This window comes from Humulus lupulus, chromosome 9 (genome assembly GCF_963169125.1).
Source record: "Humulus lupulus chromosome 9, drHumLupu1.1, whole genome shotgun sequence".
Lineage (NCBI taxonomy): Eukaryota > Viridiplantae > Streptophyta > Magnoliopsida > Rosales > Cannabaceae > Humulus > Humulus lupulus.
In genome coordinates, this window is record NC_084801.1 from 184,361,829 (window position 1) to 184,379,730 (window position 17,902).

At 38.5% G+C, this 17,902-nt stretch overlaps 2 protein-coding genes across 2 annotated transcripts; both read right to left on the reverse strand.

The window, feature by feature from the left end:
• Positions 1-10,842: 10,842 nt before the first annotated feature.
• LOC133801570 (histone H3.2-like) lies at positions 10,843-11,524 on the reverse strand. Its single transcript, XM_062239811.1, has one exon. It carries the CDS (start codon positions 11,448-11,450, stop codon positions 11,040-11,042), a length of 411 nt encoding a protein of 136 aa, XP_062095795.1. The 5' UTR covers positions 11,451-11,524; the 3' UTR covers positions 10,843-11,039.
• Positions 11,525-16,962: 5,438 nt separating this feature from the next.
• On the reverse strand, positions 16,963-17,558 carry LOC133800424 (uncharacterized). Its single transcript, XM_062238383.1, has 3 exons — positions 17,448-17,558; positions 17,061-17,357; positions 16,963-16,968 (listed from the first exon to the last, which is right to left on the reverse strand). The coding sequence occupies exons 1-3, from the start codon at positions 17,556-17,558 to the stop codon at positions 16,963-16,965; spliced, it is 414 nt and encodes a 137-aa protein (XP_062094367.1).
• Positions 17,559-17,902: the final 344 nt, after the last annotated feature.

Genomic DNA, 17,902 nt, shown 5'->3' on the forward strand with positions numbered 1-17,902 from the left:
GGGTGCAGTTTTCTTACCTCTGGTCCGTGCGAGAACGACCCTTGAGAACGATCGATCCTTTAATCTTTTAGCGGTCACCTAGTCATAACCAAATATAATCTCCAATTAATGAAAATCAACAATGATAGGGTCTTGGTCTAAACCCCACTCTCGGGACCTCGAAACATGCCCACACGGTGAGTAGATTCGATCCCGGGTCTTAAGGATTGAAACCCCGAGCCAAAACCCTTAAAAACACTTAAAACAGGGTTCTGAAGAAACAGGGTAGCGCTACAGCACTGCCCTCCTAGCACCCCAGCGCTCTACTCAGAACCACAACCGCCCAACCTCCTCTGCAAGTAATGCTATAGCGCCCTACACTGGGCGTTGTAGCGCTACCTCCAGCCAGCTTCAACCCAGAAATTTCCTCCTTCGATTCTACCATTTCCAACCCAAATCAAAAGCTTCCAAACATCAAATTCAGTCCCAAATGAACCTAAAAACCATCCTCACATGCCCCAAGCATCACAACCCAAAGACCCTAGCCAAAATACCCATTGAAACTCAACTTTCCAACTCAAAAACCAGCTGGAACTTAACTCAGAAAATAGAGTGAAAGCTATAGTTCTAATGGCTAAAAACTCACCTCAATCTCAGCAACACACCCTCTTCAATGGTGGAGCATAACCCTAGCTTGGCAAAGCTTGGTTCCTTGGCTTAATTCCTCAAAAGAAGCTTGAAAATCCAAAGAGAAATGAAGGAGAAAACCTATCGGGAGAGAAGGAGAAGGATACTCTGTTTTTGCTTCTCTTCTACAGCCTTAATGGTTTATATAAATCCTTTAGGGGAAAATACCTAAATGCCCTTAAGTCTAAAATATAACCTTAACAGCCACCACGGCAAAACCATCCTTTCGCACATATTTCGTTAATCATAATTAACACTCTCCAATTCCCGCCATTCTCAATATTCTCAAACACCAATAATCCATATCTCATTACCTTTTAATTCCCGGTAATGCTCTAATCATTAAAACCACCCCGAGACTCACCCCGAGCCCTGAACTTAAACCCGTTATGACTAGACCAAACACTTGCATTTCATGATCGTCTCATGCCGAAAAGCTCGAACATATCTCCATAATGATGGGATCTCATTCACAAATCACAAAATGCACCCAAATTCACAATTATGCTCTAAACGGTCCAAATTGCCAAAACAGTTTAATAAACACTTGTGGACCCACATGCATGTATATAACATTATATTATAATATAATTCACATAAACATGCATATAATCATTGGGTAGCATAATAAATCAATTATGGCCCTCCCGGCCTCCTAATCAAGGTCCAAAACCTTATTAGGAAATTTGGAGCATTACACTCCTCTCCCACCTTTGTTACCCACTCCACACTCCCTTGCCACCCCTTCTACTATCACCGACCCGACCTGGTACATGGATTCCGGCGCGACTCATCATTTTACACTCGACCTTAACATGCTTGATTCTGCATCTCCTTATCATGGGCATGATCAAGTAACCATTGGTAATGGTAAGGCAACTCCTATCTCTCACATTGGCCACACTTCCCTTCCTGCTTTTCACTCTATTCTTAAACTCAAAAATGTTTATCACTCCCCTAGCTTAACTAAAAATCTACTCAGCGTTTCTAAACTATGCCATGATAATCAAGCTTACATTGAGTTGTATCCCTCTTTTTTCTTGGTGAAACATCAGGTCACTCGTCAACTACTCCTCAAGGGCTGCCTTGAAAAGGGATTGTGTAACGCCCTGCTAATTAGGGTCCATTACCAGGTGTGTTTTGAAACCAGTGCTAGACTTACTAACAAGTCATTTGGACTAAACATGTAATTAAGCCACTAAGGTTTGGGTATTAAAAACTTTTGATCATTTCATAAACATTTCCATTAAGTTAATAACCAGTTCTTTACATGGGATCCCAAAAAACATTAGTTTAAAAGTCTGTTACAAAACTCATATTACACATTAAGTCGTCCTAAGCGGCAAAAACCGGGATTTAACCCTAGCTCCTCTGAGCATCTCGACCGTGATGGTCGAGCGGATTGCATTTGTACATACCATGGCTAATGCCCTCCGACTAATGGCTGATTAAGCTTCTCTTTACCTTTACCTGCACCACAAAGCACTTGTGAGCCAGAAGACTCAGCAAGAAAACATAATCAACAGTTCAGTGAATAAAACAACCATCAAACAGTAATAACTGAATCCGGTGCATTCATTAAACCCAATTGGAGACCATAGAGTCACACAAGTGCATGTCGCACTTTCTTTCGAGTTATTGGCATCCGAGTTAGTCAAGTGCATGTTGCATTCCCAGGGTGGCCCAGCCATGGTGGCCTGCACTCCACGTGCATTATGCCAATCTTAGCTTATAAACTAAGTTCCTTATGCCCTTGACTTATAAGTCAAGCCACCACGTGCCTCCAACTTATAAGTTGAAGCCTTGGGATTTTCAACTATTAAGAATCTCCCAGAGCCCATCATATTCTGAACTAATAAGTTGATCCCCACTTAACATCCTAATAATACCCTAGTTTATAAACTAAGCTTCACAATCATAACAGACAGTCACATGTTTCATATAGCATACTTAACAGATAGTCACACAATGCATTATAATACATTCACTCAACAGTCATAAGCATAATCATAATTATGCACTTTACAGCATACTTAATCAGACATTCGCAACATAATTATAATCATGTTCATCACCTTAACTAAGCTCTAATCATGCTCTCACATAACAGGTGAAGTTTTCTTACCTTTGGTCCGAATGCGGGTTATTAGCAACGACCCTTTGAGCACGACCCCCGATTCAAGCCCTTAGCGAAAACCTAGTCACAACCGCGATAAGGGAGTTCCCATCAATAACAAGTAAATACAACTTCCAGACCAACTCTTAGCCTCCAGGACATCGAATTCCACTTAGCAAGGAAGTAGAATCGATCCCGAGCCCAAATGGTTAAGTTCCCAATCTAAAAATCCCATTTAAGCCAAAAAATTCCCCTTAAGAGACGCGGCCCCTCACACCCGAGCCGCGGCCCGCCTCTAATTCCAGAGGCTCGGCCTCCCTAAAATCCAACACGCGTCGCAGCGTGCCCCTGCATCCGAGCCCTACTGGCTCCAAAATCTTCTTCGCAGGTCGCGGCTCATCACCACGAACCCAGAAATTTCTGGGTTTTTCTGCAACCGAACCCAACCAAAGCTCATCCAATTTCATCCCACTCCTCCAATATAATTCCCACAACCTATATGTTCATTCTCACCAATAAAACCCAACTAATTATCATGATACAACTTATCAAAACCCACCAACTCAACCTTCCAACTATCAGCATGCATCAACACCATAATTCTAAATTACTCAGCAAAACTAACCATTCCACTCAGTTCAGATTTCTTACCTCAGCTATGATGAACACTTGAGCCTAGCCTCTGCTTTCCCCCAAGCTTAACACCTTGATTTGATTTCCCAAGCTTTCCTCTTCAACTTCCAAGAAAAAATCCTCAAACCTCCATAGCACAAAGAGAGAACGAGAGAGAAAAAGGGAGAGCCGCTGCTGTATTTCCTTCCTTTCATTTCTCAAACCTTCTCATAATTTCCCAGCCAACTAAGTCCTAACTTTGAATGGGAATGACTAAACTACCCCTTATCCTAAGCTTATACCTCAAATATCCATAAGGGCAATTTTGTCCTTTGCTTTAAGTCCCGCCATCCACAATTTGCATCCTATAATTCCCACTACTTCCAATATTCTCACTCGGTTACCAATAAATTTCCATTACCCACTATTTCCCGGTAATGTACTAAATTACTAGAATACCCCGAACCGGGTATTTAGACCCCGTTGTGACTTTTTCGCTAACTTGCTCATCGGGATCGCCTTTCGTCGAGCAACCCAAATATATCAACATAATAATGTGGTCTCAATCACACAAGCACATATTCGCATTTATACCCCAAACGGGTCAAATTACTAATATACCCTTCTTATAAGAAACGGGCCCACATACACATATTTAATATCTTTAAAATACAAGCATGATTATATTATAATATAATTCACATAATAACTTAATTATTGCCTCCCGGTCCCCTAATCCAGGCACTAAGCCCTATTAGGAAATTTGGGATATTACAGATTGTATCTGTTGACGCCGGATTTGTCTGATCTCCCTTCCCCCTGCTCTGATTCAGATGATTCCGCAGGTCAGGACGAATCTTGCGGCTTCCAGTATTTTTACGACCTCAGTCGCGTTTACTGACGGACCTGGTCTCTCCGGACTCGTCACTGGTGAAACTCATTGATCGGTCGTTTCGCGATGGGTTCTTCCCATGTCGCCTCGTCTCCGCAGTGCGAGACCGGGACGTCTGACTTCTCTCAGATTGTGCGCCTCTCCGCTCCTGGAAAGTCTCCCTGTGTCCTTTTCTATCCCCCGTACGCCCTTGATCCTAATCTCGAACAGGTTGAGCGTTTCTGCGGGGAGGTGAAGGATATCTTATGGGAGACGGAGGGAACCGTATAGGCGACGGTGGCTACCGTCCTTGCCTCGGCCTAGAGGGTCCAGAATTTGCCCGAGATGGGTCAGTCGCGTTCGGTGCACTACCAGGAACCTGAGTCCGAGCCTCGGTAGGAGCTCGGTTATTTTCAGTTCCTGCAGGCACTTCCACAGGTGAATTAGGCGGGACCCGAGCTCGGGTACTCCTCTGGGGCCTAGGAGGAGCAGATGGCTCTGCTGGTGCCGGAGGTTGAGTCGGCCTCCTTGTGGCAGCATCTTTTCGTGGACGTCCACGGGGCCTCCGGGGAGGAACATGCACGTCCCTTGGAGGAGGGACTTGGTTTTCGCGCGGAGGCGGGGGCTGAGCCACCTGCGCCTCTGCGGCCATCCTAGTCAACTCCTCATTCCGTTTGTTGGCTTCTGCCAACAGCTGTTTCAATTGCCGGTTTTCCAGTTCTACAATAGGAACGTAACGCTCAGGATTGTAGTACATATCCTCATCCCTCAGTGGAGGCGGTGGTCCCCGGGAATCGGAGGACCCACTTCTCTCCTCAGCATCCGGGTTTTCCATTGGTTGTTTTCCAGGACGCCTTGGGTAGCTTTCATCAGGGGTGTTCTGATTTTTTGTAGCCATGAATCTCTCAGGGATGAATGCTTAAGGCTCTCAATGAAAGCACCAAACTGTTGACGCCGTTTCTCGTCAAACAGTAAAAGAAGAGCACGTAAACAATGAATGACAATGGCTAAATGAAATAAAACAAATCAAACACGCGATTTTTACGTGGTTCAGCAGTTAAATCTGCCTAGTCCACGAGTCTCTGTTATTAATCTTAAGATTATCTCTGAAAATTCCCTAGCATGAATTCTTCAGAGTTTTCTCTCAAGGATCAAAATTTCGGTCCCTTACAATGGTGCATGGCTTCTCTATTTATAGAGAAGGATGCAGAATACTATCCCACATATTTTGGGTAGTTACTCTTTTGTGAATAAAATAAATGGCTTTAAATGCCTATAATCAGATATAAAAGGAAACGTCCCTGAAGACCAGGAAACGCATAACTGACCAAATAATATCCCACGATTCTTGGGGATTTACATTAATAAATGAGGATTACATCTCATATTTATAATACTTGTAGATATTCAAGGTGATTATCGCGTATCTCTAAGGCTTTAGCATCCCAGGTCTCACGTCATTGTTCGAGCTAATGGCATCTCCCGAGATCACGTGTCTTTCGAGATCGTACGTACATCTAGCTCGAGACCCCCGATCCGAAGTCGTCCCCGAAGATGAGTGTGTTCTCGGAGCTACCTTTCGAGATCGAGACCATTTCGAGCTCATATATTCGAGGTCATATATCGTACTTTGCAGGCTCGATATACAATCCTGGAGCATACTTCAATCCTTACGAGACCATTTGTTGCGAATCCAACTTTCGAGGTCATATTTACCATGGCTCGAAATCTGGGTATAACAGTATCGAGCCTGTTCTCCATCGTCCACCCCTACCACTCTCGTTCCTCAACTTAATCTCACTGTCAGCAATCCTACCAACTTATGGCACTACCGCGTGGGGCACCCTTCCAAAGCTGTTGTTTCTTTTTTAATTTCATCTTGTAATCTTTCTCCTATTAAGCACCCCTGTATGGATTTTTGCTCTTCATGTCAATTGGCAAAATCCCATAGGCTGCCTTTCTCTCCTTCTGTAACTCGGGCTTCTAGTCCCTTTGCTTTAATTTACACTGATTTATGGGGGCCTTCCCCAGTGCAATCTATTACTGGTGTTAAGTATTTCCTTCTGCTTATTGATGACTATTCACGTTTTTCTTGGTTTTATTTACTTAACTCCAAAGATGAAGCTTATACTGCATTTGTTCAATTTCACACAATGGTTCAAACTCAATTTCAGGCAAATATTATGCATGTTCGTTCTGACTGGGGTGGGGAATTTCGATCTCTTTCCAGATTTTTCACTTCCCTTGGTATACATCACGAACTCTCATATCCTTATACTCCTCAACAAAATGGTCGTGTTGAGCGCAAAAATCGACATGTTGTCGAAACTGGTCTTACTCTTCTTGCTCACTCCTCCATGCCTCTCTCATATTGGCCCTATGCTTTTAGTACATCCACTTACCTGATAAATCAACTTCCCACCCGCTTATTGTCCAATGTCTCTCCATATCAGGTTCTCTACAACAAAGTTCCCTCTTATTCTCATTTTAAAACGTTTGGGTGTCAGTGCTTCCCCTTTCTCCGCCCCTACAATTCTCATAAATTGGAATTTCGTTCTCGTCCATGTGTTTTCCTCGGCTATAGCAGCCATCATAAGGGGTACCTTTGTCTCCAACTTGACACTGCTCGCCTGTATGTGACTCGGCATGTTGTGTTCAATGAATTGTACTTTCCTTTTGCTCAACCTTCCTCTCCCACTTCCAGTTCCTCCTCTTCTTTCCCTACTGTTATCTCCTCACTCCCTTTTTCGGGTGTTTGTTTTCCATCCCGTCCTACCATGCATCCTTCTCCTAACCTCACTCCTATTCCACCCTACTCCTCACCCTTCTTCTCTATCTTCTCCACCCTCCTTCTACTTCTTCATCGTTTCTTGTTCCTTCCCCCACGGCTATCCCTGACCCATTACCTACGCCTGCCATTACTACGATTAATGATCATCCTATGATAACGAGATCTAAAGCTGGTATTGTTAAACCTCGTGTGTTTTTTAGTGTAGTTGCAGGTACACCATGTGAGCCCTCCTCCTTGTCTGAGGCCACCAAGGTCCCTAAATGGAAATCCTCCATGCAAGCTCAGTTCTCTGCATTGCAGGATCAACGCACTTGGACCCTTGTCCCACTTCCATCCGGTTCTCTTGTGGTTGGTTGCAAGTGGGTTTACCGTATCAAGCTTCGTCCCGATGGTACCGTGGATCGATATAAGGCCCGTCTTGTGGCCAAGGGCTTTCATCAAACAGCTAGTTTGGATTATCATGAAACTTTCAGTCTTGTAATCAAGCCTACCACCATTCGTCTAGTTCTCAGTGTTGATGTCTCTCTTAACTGGCCTCTTCATCAGATTGATATTCAGAACGCCTTCCTTCACGGTGATCTTCTTGAGGATGTTTTTATGTCTCAGCCGCAAGGCTTCATTGACCCTGCCCGTCCCTCTCATGTATGCAAGCTCCAAAAGTCTCTTTACGGTCTTAAACAATCACCACGGGCTTGGTTCACTAAGCTTAGTGCCGCTCTTTCCAGCTGGGGTTTTCTTGCTTCTAAGGCTGACACTTCTATGTTTATTTGGCATCATCATGGTCATACTTTGGTTATTCTCATCTACGTCGATGATATCATACTTACATGGTCCTCCTCAGTGCATCTCTCCCAGTTAATGACATTTTTTAAGTCCCAATTTTCTGTTAAGGACCTCGGCCCCCTTCATTATTTCTTGGGAGTGGAGGTGCATTCTTCTTCTGACTGCCTTCACCTTAGTCAGACCAAGTACATCAGTGACCTTCTTCAGAAAAATGGTATGCTTGACTCAAAACCTCTTCCTACTCCACTGACTCTTGGTTCCTTGTTGCAACATGATGGTATCCCCCTCTCCTCAGCTACTGAGTATCAAAGTATTCTTGGTGCGTTGCAATACTGCACATTAACTCGTCCCGATATCTCCTTTTCTGTCAATAAACTATGCCAGTTTATGCATGCACCTACTGATGTTCATCTTAAGGCAGTAAAGTGTGTCTTGCGTTATTTAAAGGGTACTGGTCATCATGGACTCTCCTTACATCGCCACTCTGCTCCTTCTCTTGTTTCCTACATTGACGTCGATTGGGCGTCTTGCCCGGATGACCGACGGAGCACAAGTGCTTATTATGTGTTTTTTGGCAACAACCTTATTTCGTGGTCTTCATCTAAACAAAAGGTCGTCTCTCACTCGAGCACGGAGTCTGAATACCGTGCGTTGGCTAACGGTGCTGCTGAATTGTCTTGGATTTAGTCTCTACTTCATGAGTTGCATATTCCATTATCTGCTCCGCCTATACTCTACTGTGATAATGTTAGTACTTTGCGTCTTGCTTCCAATCCTATGCTTCACTCTCGAACCAAACATGTTGAGATAGATCAACACTTTGTGCGTGAAAAAGTTGCTCGACAAGCTTTGCAATTGGCCTATGCTCCTACTGCAGAACAAATTGCCTATTGCCTCACCAAACCTCTTGTCACTGCTCGATTCCAGGAGTTGCGTTTCAAACTCACTGTCCTCCCTCGGCCTGTTCGTTTGCGGGGGGATATTAAACAGTGATTAATCTTTGTGTTTGCTCTAATTACATAATTAGTTAGAATTTCCCTTTTTATAATTATAGTGGTGCTGTACACGTTTTGTAACAGAATTTCGTTACACCTTGATATTGCTGAGCCAAGACTCTATATATGTAACCTGTACCTCATTCTAAAATTCAAGAAATACTACACTACTTTTTCCTTCACTGTTATTCACTCACAGTTTTATAGAATTATATGCTTTAAAGGCACACATTCTATTTGCACCTACAACAATTACAACTCATTATTTGGTAAGGACAATGTTTAGAATCTCTTGCAATGAAAATGATTGATTTTTTCACACTAGAGGAGTGGAACCTTAACACATTCTTTCAATTTAAATTGAAATTTTGATTTGATGTTTTTTTTATTTTATTTTCAAGTAGACAAGGATGTTGAAGTTGTGTAATTAATTTTCAAGTAAAAAGATGATAATGGAGTTAGATATATATAATGTGGGATGCTCAATTAGTTCCCAAGAATTTTCAACATTTATTTTTTATTTAAAAAATGTTCATCACTTCTAACAACTTTCCAAGTGCAACTTAGATTATTCTTAAATTAGGTAAGTTTACATATTTCTTGATAACGCACAACTAAAAAATAAAATTTTAAGTTTGTATCCCCTTTGTACTTCGATTATCAAATTTTTCACAATGAACGTCACTCCAAACAAAAAAAAACGAAATCAGGAACCAAAGTAAATAAAATTTTCTACTTCAATTCTGTGAGAAAATTAAGTAGAAGTCACGTAATAGAAGTAGAAAGCCCTATCACTAATTTACTTTCTTTTGTATAAAGAAAATGATGTATTATCTCAACCCTTTCCAAAAAGTCGAAATAAAATATGTATTTAGAAGATGTTACTTCGTTTTTGTCCCATTTTGATGTTTTCGATAGATAAGAAATCAAGTAAAAGCTCTTATTTTACACTCTTAATTCATAAAAATTAATAACTTTAATATTATATTTTTATTTATGACAGTGTCATTTTAGACAAATCCCTTCCAAAAAATATAAATATTGTATCTCACTTTCTAAAAATAAAATTAATTGTAATTATTAACTATAATAATAACTTTTTTTTTCCTAAACTTTTGACACAATCATATTATGTTCTTTAAAATATACAAAATTTTAAAATTTACTCTTAAAATATTGATACTCCCCTATTACGCCCTATATTATAATTTACATAAAATAATTAATATTTTAACTTCTAAAATTTGTCAACAATTATGAGCCAATTTGGTAAAATTTTTGTTTTTGAATTTTTTAAACACAAAAATAAAAATATAATTTTATTTTTGTTTCTTTATTTTTAAAAAATAAAAATATGTTTAATAACTATTTTTGTTTTTTGTTTTTAAAAACAAAAAATAATAAACACGTTTGATAACTTTTATTTTTATTTTTTGTTTAACAATATAAGATGTTGATTTGAAAAAAAGAATAAAAAAAAAATTAAAAACTGTTTAAAAAAAAATTGAAAGTGAAAAAATTTTATTTTCAAATTTTAATAAATTTTAATTAAAATTTAAAAAAATAATAAATAAAAATAAAGTTACCAAACACATTTTATGTTTAATTTTTAAATTTTTAATTAATTAAATAAAAAACTATTTTTTTAAGTATTACCAATATTGTGACCCTTTAATTATAAAAATTTTAAAATATATTTTTTATTAGTTCTTAGTAATTAATAAAAATTAAATTTTTTTAAGAACTAATAGAAAAATTGATAAATTTTGCATACAACAATCTCATTTCTACTTTTGTGTAATTCTAGATGTAAATCTTAAAGATTATCATTACTTACAAAAAAACTTACTTCATACTAAACATCCTTTTACTAAAATAAACTATTTTTTTCATTAAAACATGGCAATATGTCCAAGGCAAATCTCAGCTCACAACCAAAATTGAAATAGTCCCAAACATTGTTCTTACAACCCAAAGACAATTAACATAAAATTTAAAGAATGAGACATTGAAAAAGTAAGTGATTAGAAGTAGCATTGCCAAATTGATTTGCCAAGATGAATCACAGAACAATCAAACAACGCCATTAACAACTTTCTAAACAACCCTTTCTAATATCAAATGCTTAAATTTCTCATTCCAATACTTGATCAGATCGTACATGGACAAGAACACCAAGCCTGTATACAAATCAACCCAAAATGCCTAAGCCCGTTCACCCCTGATACGCCTAGCAAGCTGAATATCCTTAGGCATGATGGTGACTCTCTTGGCGTGAATGGCGCAAAGGTTAGTGTCCTCAAACAGACCAACCAAATAAGACTCGGCAGCTTCCTGAAGTGCGGCAACAGCGGTGCTCTGAAACCGAAGATCGGTTTTGAAATCTTGAGCGATTTCACGAACAAGGCGCTGGAATGGGAGCTTCCTGATGAGAAGCTCGGTACTCTTCTGGTACTTTCTGATCTCACGGAGAGCCACGGTTCCGGGCCTGAACCTGTGAGGCTTCTTCACTCCGCCGGTGGCTGGAGCAGACTTTCTTGCCGCCTTTGTCGCCAGCTGCTTTCTCGGGGCCTTGCCTCCGGTGGACTTGCGAGCGGTTTGCTTGGTACGAGCCATTGGAGATTTGAGTAGTGCTGAAAGCTAGGGTTACAGAAGATTATACGATTTGGGTTGGAGATGGAAGCTTATGGTTTTTGGAGGAAAATATATACAGGTATTTGAAAAGGGCGCGAGGAAAAAGATGATCGTAAACCGTTGATTCGTTTCGAGCTATTGACGGCTGGGATTCGTTTCGCTGGATTAATGTGGATTGCGGATCGATGACATGGCAGTGAGTTTTTTTTTTTTTTTTGAAAAGGGCTGGTTTTGTTTTGTTTTAGCATTAAAAAAATATATAACTGTAAAGAGCGTGATCGTGGCCGTTGGAGTCTTGGCATTTTTATCATTTACCGTTGATTTTAACTACGTAGACTTTATTGAATGGATAATTGGAAGTTATGTTTGTCTTTTCGGGTAATTATTTAAGAAGATTTGGACCTAATTTTAACAAATCTTTTTCATAATATTTTTTTTATAAATGTAAAATCATCTTTTAATTGTTCAAAAAAAATTCACAATTATGAAGTGAGAAAAAAAATAGTAAAAGATAGAGATGTAATAGCTTTTATATTTAAAATGATTTTTAATATTTTCGAATTTTCAGATGAGGCTTAGTATTTAGAATTTGGATTTTTTTTAATGAAATTTTCTTCTAGTAGAATTATTTTATACAAAAAAAAAAATTGAAGGACCATTATTGAATTGGCTGTATCATATTAAAAAATCATTTCAACATTATTTTTTTTACACTTTTTTTAAAGGAAATATTTCTTACAATATTAGACAATAGAAGCTTTTGCGTTTCCAAAATATTGTTTGCATATTGTATTTAAAGACATGACATTTTTATTAGTTTTTGTTACAAAATTTTAATTTATATAATATGAGTAATGATATGTACACTTAAAATATGCACCAAAACATTACACATAATGAAATGGTTAAAAAAAACTCACACATTACTATATGCAATATTATAGTACATATTTTAAGTTCACGTATCATTACGTATACATGAGTTTATTTTGTCATTGTTTTATTAGTTATTGACTAACAAAAATTGTCTAATATACCATAAGTGAGAACTGGATCTACAATGTGGTTGTGTTCGTATTACAACATAGACACTTGGTCGTTTAAGAGCTCTACATATATGAAATAATTAGGTCTTTGAGCCTAGATCAATTTCAAGGATATTTATAACAAAATGTTCAATTGTATGGAGGAGGACTCAGTCATCCTAGGTTTTATGTGACATTTTGTTTGAATTAAAATATTATTCCTTTTTTTTTACATTCGAATGTATTTTAATTGTTATTCAAGATGTAACAATGGAAAATATCCCATCAAAATATGAGATCGATTATGACCTATTGTTCTATAAATAAATGAGAGATTAGGGTTGTAAACATAACATGGTTTGAGTATTGTTATGCAAATTGTGAGAAAAAAAATGCTTTCGAGAAAACTCATCAGACTCAAGTTCCAATAATTCTTGTTTGCCTTATAGAAATAAAAGAGACTCACCAACATAGGTCATTCTTTTGGGCCGAACCGTGTAAAATTTTTGGTGTTCTTTGTTTCTTTTTATTGTCGTTTATTTTGAAATCAGTCATTGACATTTTTTAGAGTCAAACTTTTGGCACTAGAAGGACAATACTCTCACTCTAAAGATCTAAAAGAAAATCAATTTTTCGCTGCAAAGATGCCCCAAGAAGAAGAAACATAGAGGATAAATAATGAGAACATCATTCCCATATTGCTTCCTTTATGACATTCTGCCATGGGACAAGAACAAAATAATGGTTAAGAGCAAAATGTATCAAGAGACATGCCCAATTTCAAGAGGAGCTCAGTGCCATACAGAATGCTATGGTGGTTATGCATGGGGGAGTTCTTAGTGATAAAAACTCTTTTAAAAGTAGACAAATGATACTCTACAACAGTCTTTGTAGGTTGTAGGACAAGCGTAGCTCGTGCCACTTATACATGTAGTCCGTGCTAGGCCAACAAAACTGCTTGATGTGCATGAGTCAAAAGACTCACTAGGTCCCGAGTAGTGGCTCACAATATGCAAAACTATGACTAGGCAGGTCAACAAGGCAAGGTCGTGAGCAATAAGAAAGGCTCCATGTCTAGATGAGCAACCTTCGCCCACCATCACAAGGTAGTGCTTGTCATTGATATCATAACGGGCATAACGGTGAATTTATAAGCTTATAATGAAAGTTAAAAAAAAATTGTGGTGAAAGTACCTAAGTTGTCTGAATTTGCACTTAAGTGCTCAAGTTTGTTTTTTTTATAGCAAAAATATCAAAGATCAACTTTTAGTTGTATCGATAGTACCTGCCGTTCACTTTATTGTTAGATGGTGACACCATGTATTAACGAAGCAAATAAAAGTTAAACTTAAGTAATTTTGCCGTCAAAAAAATAATTTAGCTACTTAAGTATAATATTTTGTAGGGATATTTGCGGCAATAATGCCTATGTAGTTCATTTTATTGCACTTAAATGCTTATGTAAAATTTTTGGCGGCAATAATGTCTACCGTTACGATTTTAGAGCAGCCGTTGGTCCCTGGGCCGTTAGGGGTATATTTGATACACGTGTCACGACCCGATTGGGTTAAATTATTAAAATTTAAAAACAAAACTCTATTTATTATTCAGGTTTCTAATTTGGAAAAAAAAAAAACTAACCTTCATTAATTAATTTAACAAGAAAAATCGATTGTCTAAAACAGAGACCCAAAATCTAAAACAAAAAAAAACTCAAAACTCCATACCCAGAAAAATCATCTTTCCCCCCACGATCGAAGAGACGACGACAACCGGAACCGGAGGAGACGATGACGACACTATTGCAATACAATGCCGACCATTCGACAACCGGGGGAACAACCACCCGACTACGGTGAATTCTTTTCTGTTGATTGGGTTTCATTTCTCAAAGTCTTCATGCAATTATTTTTTGGGGAGAATGATAATGATGCTCTATATAGAGCAGTTTGGGCGGGGACAGGTGTCGATTTTAAAATTTTTTGGGGGTGAGAATATTGTTGATTTATGGTAGGTGGTATTATTAAATTTTGGTAAAAATGTTGTTGGGAAGCATGTGCATACAATTGACAGAGTGGGGTCCATTGAAATATATACTTTGTTTATTGAAAGGAATCTTTGTTGTTGTGGTCCATGGTTCAATCGTGTGGTACACTATGTTGCTCTTCAAGTGTGTGAACTATATTGTGTTTCGGTTTGTGTGTGTGTGAAGTGTTGACATTGCATTTTTTATTTCTATTGACAGGTGGTCATACTAACATCTTCACTATTGCAATACACCATGGGGGAAGCTGGTTTACTCCATTCGGCAATAGAAGATATGAGGGAGGTAAAGTTGATTATGTTGATTGGGTGGATATTGATTACTACACTAGGATAGAATTGGATGGAATGACCTTGAACTTAGGACATAAACTTCCAGTGGGTTTTATGTACAAACCAATAGGAAATGTGCTTAATATGGGCTTCATGGTGGTAGGGGATAAGGAGATCCTAAGAATTGTAGAGGATATTGAGAGGAATCGGGCTACAAAGATTAACATATTTCTTGTTTTTCCTGAAACAGTTCTACCTTTAGATTGGAAGGAAGATTCAGAAGTTGTTAAACATGTCCCTGCTAACATTTTACCTCCTCTGAAAAGATGTATTATAGAGGAATTACCAGATGATTGTGATGTCCTTATAGATGTTGTTGGTATCCCTGTTGATGCAACCATTGATGGGGAACAAGAAGAGTTTGATGCTGATCAATATTCTGAGGAATTTCATGATGCTGCCTTTGATGAACCTGATAAAGAGGAATATGAAGAAGAGTTTGACTACATGGATGATGAAAGTGATATGGAAGACCAAATACCAGAGGTGGTTGTGCTTTCAGATTCAGAGGATGATATTGGTGATGTGAGGGAGGATACAGTTGAGGAGAACCAAGACCCAGTTCAAGGTGACAGAAATAGGAAAGGAAAGCAAGCTGATGTGAGGGAAAATACATCTGAGGATAGCCAAGACAAAGTTCAAGCTGATGTGAGGGAAAATACAGCTGAGAAGAGCCAAGACAAAGTTCAGCGTGACAGAAAAGGGAAAGGAAAGCAAAGTGATGAAGATTTCATATTGGAGGAGGAAGAGTTTGAGCAAGATATTGAAGCTGAGATAGAGATGGGTACACAGTCTGACACTAGGAAGTGGTGGCGATTAGTTTCAGATTTTTGTACTCAAAATCTTGATGATGGAGACTCAGATGGTATATGTTCTGAGGAGGAATTACACGAATTGAAGTCAGATGATGTCTCGGTTTTATAACAAAAAGCTGAGTTGGAGAAGATGACTCAACCTGTGGGGAAGATAATTTTGAAGATAATTGAGAAGCAAAAAGAGGTTGCAAAGCATTGTCTGGTTACTAGGCCTGACAAGTTTCAGTTTCAGGTTCAATACAGCAATGGTAGTGCCTTGGTTGTCGATTTGGAATTCAGAACTTGTACATGTAGGAGGTTTCAACTATCTGGGCTTCCTTGTGGCCATGCACTAGCTACTATCTAGTTCATGGGAGGTAATGTCTTTGATTGTGTCCACGGATTCTATAAAAAAGAATCATTGCAAAAAGCATATGAACAGAGTGTGCATCCTATGCCTAGTCCAGATATGTGGCCTCAGACATGACTCAACCCAATTGATCCACCACCTGAGACGAAACTGCTTGGAAGACCTAAGAAAGCTAGGAGAAGGGAGACAGATGAACCTCCACCAGCTTTAAAGAAAGCTCGAAGAACTGGACAAGTTAAAACATGCAGCAATTGTCTGAAAACAGGCCACAGGAGAGAACACATGCAAATCTGCTAAGGTGGTTGAGGTATAAACTTTATGCTTTCTTCTCAGTCCAGATAATTTTTATCATTGATTAGTTGCTTTATCATTGTTTTGTGAATTTGGAGCTAAATATTTGTTTGTTCAACCTATTTTAGAATCGTGTGGTCAAAAAGCGAGGTCGTCCACCACTGCAGAACCCAACTGAATCCACACTTTTAAGGAAGGAAAGAAGACTGAAACAACATGTTAAAGGAGGAACTAGTGGTGCAACCAATGCTCAACCCGATACTGTCTGACTGGAAGGAGTTTCATCTTTTGATTTTATTTTGAACTAGTGGTCGAATCTTGTATTTTGGTGTCTGTTATGTTGACCATTTTAGAGTCATGTATTTTGGTGTCTATTTTTTGAGTCATGACAGGGTCATGCTGGCCATGATATTGGTCATGTGCAGATCATATACATTTGGCTTTTTAGGCCTATATTTTTGTACCTATCTCTTATGGTAATGAATGTAACTAGTTGTTGATCATATTTATTTCACAAAATACATAAACTAGAACACTGAATTCAAAATAGACCAAGATAGATTACATTGATTTGGGGTTTCATTTTACAACAAAATTCATTACAAATCAATGCCTAGGGTGCAATAGCTTTGTCACTGTCAATACTGCACATGAAGATTACCCAAAAATAAACTAACAATACCAACAACTTCTACTTTGATTTTGTAGCCCAAATAACCACAACCAATAGAATTACAGCAAAATACATAGTATTCAAAAAGTAGTAACACTGCATTCGACCTCCATCATTTACTCTACCCCTGCTTTCAGCACAACTTTCTCTTCCAACATTTTGAAGGTTGTGAGATTGTGTCTCAAATCCATTTGAAGAACCACTGCATTGCCGATGACTTCCAATGTCAGTTGTCGTACTTAGGGATGTGATTTCAGTTTCAAGGTCACCAATTTTTCTTAGTCGTCCAGGGATGACCACCTTTGCTCGATGGCACATTGGAGGGTCTATCCATTCAAAGAAATTACACCCACCATGAATCTGAGTTGACCAAAACATACAAAATTTCTAGTGAACACCCATAACCATTTATTCAATGAATCAGATTACAAAAACAAATGGAGATCTTACCCGATACTTGTTGCATGTTCTGAATCTTCGCTCAGAATTTTTGTTTGTCCAAGCTGTTCTTTCTACCACTGGCCTTGGTGGTCGACAATGGCAATTTTTTCCGTTCTCCATTAACCCGATGCAAAAGATGCCCTAACCCCCAATTCGAAGGAATTACAAGTTTTCTTCTACTGGGTTCACGTGCTATACTGTCGGGGGTGGATTGTCTGGGTGTGGTCGGGGGGAAAGCTTCATCTTCATTGTTTTTCTGGGTATGGAGTTTTGAGTTTTTTTTGTTTTAGATTAGTTTTAGAACTTGGTTTTAGACAAACGTTTTTTTGGTTATATTAATTAATCACAGTTAGTTTTCTTTTTTTGTTTTTAATTAAAAACCATAACCATTAATTGTTTTTGTTTTAAATTTTAATAATTTAACCCAATCGGGTCGTGACACGTGTATCAAATATACCCCTAAC

Bases quoted from the DNA above. Each gene is read 5' to 3' on its own strand.
- LOC133801570 (XM_062239811.1), bottom strand. From the start codon at position 11,450: ATGGCTCGTACCAAGCAAACCGCTCGCAAGTCCACCGGAGGCAAGGCC.
- LOC133800424 (XM_062238383.1), bottom strand. From the start codon at position 17,558: ATGGAGAACGGAAAAAATTGCCATTGTCGACCACCAAGGCCAGTGGTA. The intron at 17,358-17,447 runs GTAAGATCTCCA...TGGTCAACTCAG, and splicing joins GAACATGCAACAAGTATCGG to ATTCATGGTGGGTGTAATTT.